The following is a 12,438-nucleotide window of genomic DNA, read 5'->3' as shown; positions in this document are numbered from 1 at the left end:
TATGAAAAAATAGATTGTTTGAGACAAAAATGTTATCTATATTTGTTTGTGTTACATATCTTTATGAATGATAGGTAAGTTGAAGTGAGTTTGTTTTCCTTAGCTTATATATATATATATATATATATATATATATATATATATATATATATATATATATATATATATATATTCTTTCAGTTCATTAGATTTACAAACTTCAAGTGTTTGGCTGAAGGTATGATTCACAGCTGTCTATCTGCAGTGGAATCTTTGACAAAATGCAATTAAAATCATCAGCCATTATGACTTCACCTTTCAAGTAATAGGCTATAGTGTCCAAGTAACCTTTTGTGTCTTTAGCTCCAGCCCCTGGAATCATGTAAGAGTTCACCAATATATGTAGTTCTCTATTCCACTCAGTTATAACAATGCTTAACATATGATTTTTATCAAATTAAGTATCTTTTACTTTAGGCATTACTGGTGAGTTCTTCCATAAAATGAAGGTACCTCTTATTTTAGCAAGAAAGCCAGAACCTGCTAAAAACAAATAACTTTTTAATGAAAATGTATTTACATATTTATTAAGTAAATGTGTTTCCTGTAGAAATACTATTTGAGCTTTATGTAATTGCAAGTATTTGAAGAGACCCCTCCTCTTTACTGGATTATTCAATCCATTAATATTAATAGATATGCATTTAAAACCAGACATTTATATAAGAGAGAAAAAAACACAAGTATAATGAAATTGCATTTATGTACAGAACTTATATACTTTATATATAACAATATGAAATCTTCAGCTATGGACAAAACTTTTGAAACAAAACCTACCTTGACCTGGCCAAAGCCTTTGATACTATACCCCACTTGAGTATAATTGTTAAACTCTCTCAACTAGGCATCAATCCATATGTTACCAGATGGGTAGCAAACTGGCTCATTGATAGAACCCACCTAGTCAAAACAGGGGAAACAATCTCAAGCAGCAGTAGACCCAAAATAAATGGTGTACACAAGGGTCAGTCTTGCGGCCTCTTTTGTTTGGGATATACTTTTCTGAGGTGCGGGCCAAAACCATTTGGCTATGGCTGACCAAATTTGCAGATAACTGCAAGCTGGGCACTGTCTTCAATTCTCTTGGTGATGTGGACATCCTCCAAGAGGTCCTCACCCAAACAAATGACTGGTGCCAGAAACATTGCCTCAAACTGAATGCCAAAAGATGCATCATCATCCCCTTTGAGGAGAGTGACATCCCCACAAATTACCACATTAATAACATGGTTTTAAGCATGCAGTCATTCGTGAGGGACTTGGGCACCCAGGTTGATAGCAAACTGACTTTTGACCACCATGTTGCCTCCATTGCAAGGAAAGCTTTCTACATGGCCCACCTCATTAGTAAGAGTATCTCATCCAGGGACAATGTGGTCACAACATCCTTGTATTCTTCCCTTATAAGACCTATTATTAAGTACACTGTCCCTTTCAGCATGTACCTTACAAAGCACATGCAGCAGCTGGACAGACCATAGAGGTGCCTCACCAAGAGAATCCAAGGCCTCAAACATCTACCCTACACAGATATGCTAAAGACATACCTCTCAACTGTAAATATTTTTGCAGACTTTCCAGATTTTTGTCTTACATTTTTGGTCAATTTTCATAAAATCCTGTTTTTCTTGCAAATTAGGGGCAAATTGTTAAGGACTGAAGTTTGAAAATAATGACAGACATGTGAACTTCAGACTTCATACCTTTCAAAAAATTCATGCCAATGTAAAACCTGTTATTCTATCATCTTTCTATGCTAGTAAAAGCAGTATTTAAAAATTGTCCTTATTTGCGAGCCTTTGCCCCACTTTTATTTATGACTTTGTCCAGATTTCTTGCTCTAAGAAGATTGAGAGGTATGACTAAAGGCCCTGTCCCTCTACTCCTCAGAGGTGACTTCTGTCTGGCATACAGAGCAATCTCAGACCCCGCCTTGATGGGACTGCTACATATCCACAAGTCAAACTCTACTTGAGTAACCCACACATGCGATCTCAACCTGATATGTGACATCAGTAGGACTTATTGGCAGGACAGATTCGTGTCCCAGAGATCCCCCCTTCTGTGGAATAAACTCCTTCTACACGTCAAGCAGAGTACCTCATTAACCCTTTGTAAGCACAACCTGGGTAACTGGATGGGGAATAAGACATACACTCCTGGGATTCTACCTGTGTCTCTGCTGAGCTGGGCATAGAGTGCTGACTTGTGAGAACATGGGATAAATTCTTGGCTAGGCTTGTAAGGGCCACAGGGCCAATAGCTTAGTAACTTCTTATGATAAAAAAATTACCTAATGATATAACCCTAAAACATTCTACCCTGGAATAACATTACTAGTTTGATGAAAAGATGATCAAACTGCATCTCAAACTCTCAATTAGACTAAAAAGCTTAAGTCATGCTTCTGATTCATATTAATGTGTCTCATGTTGCATCATCTTAAAATAGTCTGTCAGTGAGTTATTATGAATAAGAAGTTAAACAAGTGTTCAGAATCTTTATTATAAGTTGACCAAACTGAATAAGTCTACAGTCTTCTTCTTTTCCCGGTTAGGGGTCACCACAGTGGATCACCTGTCCGCTCATGATTGGCAGTGAAGTTTTACAGTGTTGAGCTACCAGCCTGGCACCCAACCTTCCACAGAAAGCACACACGCACCTAGGGCCAATTTGGAGTGTCCAATCCACCTACAGCATGTCTTTGGGATGTGGGAGGAAACCGGAGCACCTGGAGGAAACCCACACAACCACAGGGAGGACATGCAGACTCTGCACAGAAGGCACCCCAGGCGAGGATCAAACCGGAGAACATCATACTGTGAGGTGACAATGCTAACCACTGCACCACTGTGGCCTCCTGAAGAAGTCTACAGTCATCTTTCTATATACCTCACATTATCTCCCTGGTCTACTATAGGCAGGAAGTCAGTTGTTATTTTCATATTTATTAATAGTCAGATGATTTTATCTTTTTTCTATTTTATTTACTATGTGTAAAGTTGTCTATAGGATTTTAAGTTCATAAATTAGTACTAAGTCAACTCTCCTTGTGGGTCATTTTAAGCCCAGCCAATTACACCATGTAAGAATCAAATCCTACACGTTGTGCCTCTAAGGTAAGCACCTTAACTACTCTGCTAGCTTCCCACTCTTATATATATATATATTTATATTCTTTAACTATATACATATCTACTTATTCTGATCTCTTTCTATTTCTGTTTGCATACTATGTCTTGTACTATTACTATATTCCTAAGTTTTATATTTTAGCTATAATCCTAGTGTAGAGTATCATATAATAGAACATTCATATTTACCCTTATATATTTGATACTCTTTAATCTAGTACTACTGTTAGAATCAGTCCTATTTTTTTCTTAAATGTTATGTCTAATAGTATCTGAACAAACATCTGAAAAATCTTTCCTTTTAAGATTCAGACTTTCCATAATAAATTGTTCTGAGATATTAAGTTTTGTTATCATTCGAAAGAGGCAATAACAGAGAAACACAATCCTAATTTTTTTGTCAGAAGTGTCATTCTATGGGATAGTATATAAACTATCCTTTTGGTATACTGCAAGCATTCAGAACTATTTAATAACTAACAGTGTTTTAAAATGCAATTTACTGTATTTTGCTTATTGTCTAACTTGTATTTACTGACATCTTAGCATATGACTCAAAATATTATGATTATTTACTGTTAGGCAGGCAGAAGTAACCCAGACAGCTACTAGAATTTTAGAACTCCAGCAGCATCACAAAAGTACTCATGACTCTAAGTTGTTTCAGGCTGATTTTCAAGATAAGACTTTGAAAATGAACAACCCTTCAGTTGTATTTCACACAAAAACACTCACAACTTAATCCAGGCCATCTCTACACCACACATCAATCCCTCAAACCCCTCCAAACCACCAAAAAACAACAACAAAAAAAATCTCAAAGTATCCCAACCACCAAAAAGTCATTGCACTCAAAAATAGCATTTAGTGATACAGCAAGCACTATTTGTATGAAATGTTTAATAAAAAGTAGATTCTCATTTTTTAAATGAGACATAGCACATAAACTTGCATTAAAACAATTACAGTTATGTGTGATCCAGGTTTAACTTGTAAAAGTGTGAGTGTTACTCTATTTGATATCATTCCAATAGTAGCTTGTATATATGTAATAATCTATATTTTATATGTTTGTAAAATAGCATGTCTTTCCTAGGAGCTATTGCATGTCAAGAACGCTATTAGTAGCATACTACTGAACCATTTTAAGAAACCAGAATATAACTTAACACACCTCTTTTGTGTCATTTGTTGCATCTTGTATTATATTTAAAAGTACTATACCAAGATATCAAAAAGTGTGCCTCCTAAAATAAGTTTCATCATAATAATGATTAACTTTTAACCTTTTAAACGCTAATTGAAAATAAGTGGCTTTAATTTCATATATAACTGAAAGAATCAAACTCCTAACATTTTAGAAAGGGAACTAGTAACCATTTGAAGTAGGTAAAGAAAGAACTAAATGATTTACCTTGTAAAAAGTAATATGCAGCACCTGTTCATAAGTATTTAAGCACTTATTTAAATTAATAAGAATTCATAACCATGAAATACATTGATTTTTATTTGTGCTTTAGTTTTTCACTGTTTTGTCTTTTATTAATCAACCATCTCTTGTTGCATTTCTCTTCAAAGAAGTTCATAGATTCCAGTCCATTTCTTCTGCCCCCCCCTACGATTTTATTTTTCTGTATAAAGTCCATTGTATCTTCCAAGGTGTAAAAATATTCTTTCCTTCTGGAAGGTTAATCCTTATTTTTGCTAGAAGCCAGATATGTGCTTCACTATGTTTGTTCTTTAAGCTTTTAACAAGTGGCACGCATGCTTTTCTCTTGGACATCACTAATGTAGAATAGTCATTGTCACTTCTTATAGCATTTTTTGTTTAACTTTAACTGGATAATTAGTTCATGCAGCTTTTAAGACAAAATTCTTATCTTGACTTAAAAAAAATCTTACGATCTGACCTTGGTGATGGTGTTTTTTATTTTTTTTTAAGATGTGTTAGAAAGTGATCGATGTGCTCTTTCGATGCCAAAGGAAAAGCTTTAGGTAGGTTCAAAGTTTTAGGGAGCCAGGTATGAAGGAATTGAAGCATACTGTCTCCTTCTTTTTCAGGAGTGCCACAAATCTTGATGTTATCCTGCTAGATGTGTTCTCTAAGTTTTCTATTTTATCCCAGAATAAGTTACTTTGTTTGTTGAAGAAATTCGGTGTTATTCTCATTTTCAAGTAATATTCCATCAAAATCAGACATTGCCTCTTCTGTACTCGACATTTGTGATGATTGTTGATTTACTCAGCACTTCAACTTGTTTTTACATTCCTCTTTAAAAGTGCCATTTTGCTTTCTAATTTGTCTATATTGACAGATAACTCACTGATGTTATTTATAGCCTGTATGTCTTTTTTATAGTACTGTCCTGTACACTGGGCTTAGAGTTGCTCATTCTGAGACAATCAGTTCTTTCTTGTTTTCTTGACAGGAAGTAAGCAATTAGAACAGTTTCAAACTTGTTATTTTTTGTAGTAAATCTTTCAGCAGACATAGAACTATAAATCCATCAAGTTTTGAAATGTCCTATTTGAGTTTTTTAGTAAAAATCCTGTCAAAGATGTTAAAATGAAGCAGAGTTAAAAAAACAGTGCTGTTAACTGCTCACCATTTTGGCAACGTCCCCCATGTTCAAAGTTTCAAGCAAATTTGTAAGAAGTACTTAACTATCTAAAACCCCAGTGTGTATTTATTTAGAGTTTTAGTGTACTCATTTTTTTTTAAAAGCACTGGAAGTTTTAACATTACATATTAGTTTCCTGCATTTTGCCTGGCTTATTTTTCACACTACCTCTCAGGTAATTCTTTCAGTATCACCAGGCTGATATCAATTAAATTTACTAGGTGAATCTGACCAGTTCTGTTTAGATTTAAAATCCTGAGCAAGAAAGTGAAGAGTCTATAATCAACATAAAGCGTGTCAATATCTTTCTCCAATCTCTTATCAGCTTTCTGCAGACAGCAAATGGATATTTAATTCCTTTTAAAACATATTCTTTATGGTATTTATTTTAATTGTTGCATGCTCTTCAGTTTTACATTTTCTAGATGCACTTAAAAATACACCATATGGAATAGTACTGCATATGAGAATGACAGCTTGTAAAACGCACTAAAAGGAGCAGACGTAGGCACTAGATGCATTTGTTAGATGCACTTTTACGTCTTATTCTTTTGGCTCTCTCATGTGCTGTTTGCATATTCATCTGTAGCTGCTACTGCACTCTACATGTCAAGTTTGTCTTCCATCACTTGAATTCCACCATTAGTCCCACGGTATCTTTCTTTCAGCACATTGTGCTATGTTTTCTTTGGAGCCTTACTTCCTTATGATATCTCCGTTTTTTTCTGTTCCCTTATGATTCAAATTATTTTGCTTGTTTTTAGACAAAAACATAATATGTAATATTTCACTCACATTCTCTCTCTCTCTCTCTCTCTCTCCATCATATGCAGTCTGCTGTTTACTGTTTTCTTCCATTTTTTTCTGCTAATGAAAGCTAACCTTTTCTTGTATCTTGTGTCTGTCTCTTTCATGCCACCTCCCATCAGTCTTTCTTTTATCTGGGTTGCGTACTGCTATATTACACCATGTATTACTAATTTATGGTAAGTTGGCTTGCTGTAATGATTTTATATCTTGATCAGAAATATCTCTTCCGGCTCCCTCATGCGTTATCCACCATATCAGTAAGAAACATCTAATGTTACTTTCAGGCTTGTCTGGCTGTAGCCTTTGGTTCTACTATAAGAAACCGATGCTCAGTTTTGCAGATATTAACAGCTTGAGCATGAAGTATAAACTGTCACCAATCAGGGTAGCGGTGCAGTTTGAAGAAGGTGTTTTTTTTTTTTTTTGAAAAGGCAAGGCCATCAGTATCCCCATGCACCCCCCCCCAAAAAATATATATAGCAACTGCACAGTTACACATTTTGGGTGAGGAGAAATCTTAGAAAACAACAGAGTCATTTTAGGCAGACAATTATTTCAGTAGGATGGAGCAGATTACTGTTTGCTGAGAAAAGACTGTCTTACTGTAATCTTTCATGAGTTAGGCTACCCAGTTCATCAGGCAGAGAAATCTTGTCAGCTTTCCCTGTGTCATAACACTAGGAAGTAAATCACAAAGTTACCACACTGCTTACAAGGTGAGACTAGTCACATAGGCCACCCATGGACCTGTGACATACAGTATTGATAGTATATATCACAGACTTCCTTACACCTCTTATATGCAGGATGTACTATCACACCCCCTCCATTAATGTTTTCTGCATGCCTGGTCACATTTGTCTGGAATCCTGTAACCCTGACTGTACTCTGTGATAAGAGAACAGGCCAGGAGGTACTTCATCCAATGGTGTCTTCCTATTCCTACATTACTAGCAGCATGGTTACCTTGCATCTACACCTTTGCACCATCTACTCAATGTTTATAATGAATCCCTCATTCAAATTCCTATGTCATACTGTAAACCTCTGTGCATCTATTTAAGTGAAGGATTTTTTCTAAAAAAAATTATGAATTCTCTTTACTACATGTAGCACATTTTCATTTGCAGGTAATATGCTTGCTGTCACTTACTACTTATTTAATTACTTAATAATAAATACATTTTTAGTCTAGTACATATTAACTACTACCTGTGGGAATTTATAAAGACCAAGGACTCTAGCAACAGGAAGAGAGCATGCTGAAGGTCCATCTCCAATGATAGCAGGAATTACAGAGTGGGATACACAGTGGTAGTTGGGAATCGAGTTTGCCTGTCGTGATGATAGCCACATACCAACCTCTATTGCTCGTGTTTCAGTGAAGCAAGTATCAAAGATGTGGAATCCCAGTGTGACATTGGGTAATATTTCTGGGGTTTGATTTATTTCATTTATAGCAAAAAACATTCCTCTAAGAAAACGATATGCCCGTATGGAAAACCTATTGGAGATAAAATAAGCTGAATTTATTAAAAAAAAAAATTCAACAAGGATTAAAAAAATCAGTGTGAATACTGCACATATAAATGTCAACAATTTAGTGTATAGAAACTAGAGTGTAATGATAAAGATGTTTTCTAAATCCTAATTAAAACATTGTGAACAGAAAGTCAGATAACAAGCCTGACAAGATATCCCAATTATTGTGTGAAAAGATGTTTTCTGCAAAGGTCACACCCTTTCAACCACTTGCTCACCCTCTACTCTGTCACCAAGGGATTCTGGGAGAAAATGAAAATGATGTCCTTGCTATAACATTAGACCTGCTTAGAAAATTCAGTCTTCATTAACCCTTTAGGACTTGAGTAGATGCTTTGCTCTACAGATAAAACTTTGTCAGACTTCATTTGTGACTCTTCCTATCCATGACCCAATACATCTGTCCTCCATTTACAGTTTCTGAGCAAGCTGAATGAAATACATACCTAGATCAATAAACCTTCCATAACAGAGACTAGGATGGAGGATGGGATGGTTAACAATGACTGAATTCTTCTAGCAAATCAAACATTATGGCAAGTACATATATTTTATGTCTGTTGAAGGGATTCAGTCTTTCTAAACTCTTAGGACAGAGTCCCTAGATGAACCTTCTGGGTGGTTATAGTGAAACACAACCCTGCTCACTGCAGACCCAAAAGCAAATCTGGACCTGGAACGATTGCTCAGTATGTAATGTCTGGTGTAAGTGTTCATCATGAACCAAGTAGGCTTACCACAAATATAATATAAAGATCCATTACAAGAAAAAAAAAACATTTCTGGTGAAAACATCCCTGATTGAATTAGCCCTGGGGAAGCCCAGAAATGCCTACCTTTACATTTGCAAAGGAAATGCAGCTTAACAACCAATGGGCAAGATGGATCTTAGCAACCTTCTGTTGTAATTTCTGTGATCCAGTCAAAACAAAAGTCTGATTATGCTTCCTTAGAGTGTTTGTTTTGTTCGCATAAAACCTAAGCTGTTTGCAGATCTTCACACATTATAGTAGAAAACCTCTGTAGTTATAATAATCTCTGTCAAGCACACAAATTTATATAGCCCAATTACAGTTACAATCAGTAGCAATGTTTGGCATGAAGGAAGGATTGGTTCTTAAAGAAAATCATTCTCTGTGGAAACCAAGATTGGGAAGGTTGACTCACAAGGTCTGCAACTCAGAGGTCCTTCTAGATGAGGTCACAGTACCACTGATTAATTTCAGATTACATCATTTCTTTCTGGTTCCCAGGCTAACAGACTCTCAGAGGTTAATAGCTCCTTTGATCTTGCAGCTGGTCAGGAACCAGAGCAATAAAAGAAATTATAAATGCAAATTCTAGCCATTAACTCTGGCCTCAAAACAATAAGCAGAATTCCTTAATCCAGACATATTGACTCCAAGCCCTGAGATCAAAGACAGTCATGAAATGCTTGAATTATCAACTTTCTTACAGCAGAGTGCATTGTTGTTACATTTTTGCAGTTCCACATTTAACACCATTTTTTTCCATTTAAGAGAGCAAGCCTGTGGCTTATATTAATATTTATAAATGACAGAATTATCTACAAAATTCTGGTTAGGTTGGCAGCCTTCACCTATCTTCACAGAACTTATGATACAACTTCTCAATTGAATGATTAAGCATAGTGGAAAATTGCTTGATACATTCATTAACATAGGGTGGTATAAATGTGCTTTTACATAAAATGCAAGAAGTATTCACCAACGAATAAACATTGGCAGAAAATTCATCACCAGTATCAGAAACACAAGAAAAGAAACTATCCTCAGAGCTATCAGAGGAATCAGAAACTTCCTGTGTATATTTAATCAACTTATCACCATAAAAAAACTTTAAGTGCAACTTCTAAACAAGTGGAAAATCTCTTGTTTAAAAACATGTAGGTGTGGCAGGTGTGGCATTATTGTGGGAATACATTTTAAACCCAAATTTAAAACATTAAAATGTTTATTCAGTAATGTACAACTTGGCAAATTTAGAACTATAAAGTCAGAATTAAATTCAGTCACAACATTTGCAGAAACATAAAAAAGTTCATTGCTATCTACCTCTTTTGTTAAATGGCCATGACTGTCCTTCAGATATGGCTGTGTAAATCCTATTAACATTTTTCTCTTTTTTTCTGGTTGTTAGGTTATCACTCATCACCAATATTGCCTCAAAAACGTTGTTGGTGCACTATCAGGTTCTGCGCAGGAGAAAGAAAAGGATATCCATTATCATCACTATCTGGCCCCATTGTGAAGCCTGTACCATCTGAAGACACAAAAGAAACAGATTAAAGTTCTTTAAAACCTCTATTCTGATGTGCCAGCTTCCCTCACTCTCTAGGTTTTTGATTGGATCTCCAAATAAAGGCCTGCCCATTCTCATAATCCCAGATATCTCTTTTAAGTTTAATTTTCTTCTGTTCCACGAGTTCCAGTTCAAGAGTTTTAAGTCTCTCATTTATGTTGCAAATTAAACCGTGAAGCTGAGCAGCAGAAAAATGAGCAGCAACATCAGCATATTAACCACAAACCTCATCCTTTCACTTCTGTTATTTTAGCCGATCCCTTTCAAAATTGCCACCCATTCTGTAGCACATTGTGAGCAACTGCCAGCCAGTGGTCCCTAAAACATTTATCTTCCTCAATATTAATCTCAAACAGGGCTGTAAGGCACTTAAAGGCTCCGAGACCCCTCGGTGATTCATTTAATTCTATATAATGTTGCAAACCCAAAATATTGAAATGTACCTTAGTTTCTTTAAGAAGCAGCGATTCAAAATGATCACACAACTCCTGAACCCCTGTAGGAACAATTCTGATGTTAATCTGACCCACTAAAGAAAAAAGATTGCCCATTCTGCGTTGTCTCTCTTCCAAATTCTTCTCGAAAAATCCAGATGAAGTATCAGCATTAGTACCAAAGTGATAACCACCTGGTACACCAGAAACACCTTGGATAATGTGTTTTTCCATAGTCCTTTGGGAAGAACTCAACAAGGATCATACTTCCCGAAATATACAAGGCATATTAGTAGAAGGGTTAGTAGCTATAAACAGCAAACCAATATACACAACCACCAAAAAATAAAACAAAATGAAATAAAACAACAGGCTACTGACCCACAAAATTGTATTTGTTTCTAGTGCCTTGGCTCAACAGCCTTCAAGGAGTAACATTTAATAGCAAAACATACCATACATATAGAAAAACGTATAAAAACAATTAATTAACCAACCAATAAAACAATTATATTAAATATTTCCAATTAACTTCACAGTTCAATCCCAAAGGCATTAAGGTGTTGTATTTTAATATAAAAATAGATTCCTTATATAAAAGTTTATCTTTTAATAATAAATTTTCCCCCATTCCAACATAAACATTTTCAAGAACTGTACCTTGCAGCAAAGAAAAATCACTGTTCTGTTGTTCTTTAAAATGAATTACTATTGAACTTTCTACTTTTTGTTTTTTAATGTCCCTGATATGCTCCTGCAACCTTAATTTAAACATTCTTTTAGTTTCCCCAATATATGTTGCATGGGCACCTTAAGATATAAATAACACATTCAGAACTACATGGAAAAGTTCCTGTAGGATAAAATTTAACATATGTAATATAATTGCTTTAAATATTACACAACTGCATTCCTCACACAGCTGTCAGTTTGCTCAGAGGTGTAGCTAGATATTTTTGTGCCTATGGCTTTCCTGTAGTTGCTACAGTTTACTACAGTTGCTACAGTTTACTACAGTTGGTACAGTTTATGCTTCACACAATGTACTACAATGCTACAATTCTGACCATTAATACAATACCAACATTTAAAAATAAATACCATTATTGCATATGCGGTTGGGTTTGGCACAACGGTCAAGGTCTTTCCCTCGCACAAGACTGTTCAGGATTTGCTGATCACAGTCCTTAAAACTTCCTCCACTCTAGCCATATGAATGAGTTTGTTTATGTAGTAGATGTTTGGAAGTAAACATAAGACAGTGGCTACATTGTCTTAGGATGCCCATTTCAAACAAGCTGACAACTGAAATGAGTGAAAAGGGCAAATCTGTCATTCCAGATGCTTTTTTAGGTGAGTGGAAAGTGCAAGTCCATCATTCCAGATGCTTACAGGTTAGCACTAAGTTGGCTGTTTTTGTTGGTTATTTTAAGTCTAGTCAATTTCCCTTAAAGATAAGGATCAAATCTTGTACCTGCAAGGTAAACACCTTAACAATTACACCATGACACCACCCCCACCTCCTTATGCCAC

The 12,438-nt window shown here is 35.5% G+C and overlaps 1 protein-coding gene across 1 annotated transcript in view; it reads right to left on the bottom strand.

Annotated features, from left to right (window-relative positions):
- Positions 1 to 11,139, bottom strand: part of LOC122803912 (extracellular calcium-sensing receptor-like) — a 254,532-nt gene extending 243,393 nt beyond the window's left edge. The window contains exons 1-3 of the mRNA XM_044073593.1: positions 10,915 to 11,139; positions 10,501 to 10,649; positions 7,820 to 8,111 (exon numbers count right to left, since the gene is read on the bottom strand). Coding sequence (XP_043929528.1) covers positions 7,820 to 8,111; positions 10,501 to 10,649; positions 10,915 to 11,139 — 666 coding nt within the window. The remainder of the gene's footprint in view (positions 1 to 7,819; positions 8,112 to 10,500; positions 10,650 to 10,914) is intronic.
- Positions 11,140 to 12,438: the final 1,299 nt, after the last annotated feature.

Source organism: Protopterus annectens, chromosome 6.part0, assembly GCF_019279795.1.
Source record: "Protopterus annectens isolate FY-2018-M chromosome 6.part0, PAN1.0, whole genome shotgun sequence".
NCBI lineage: Eukaryota > Metazoa > Chordata > Ceratodontiformes > Protopteridae > Protopterus > Protopterus annectens.
Note: the sequence above shows the minus strand (reverse complement) of the source record. Positions and strands in the feature narration are given on the sequence as shown.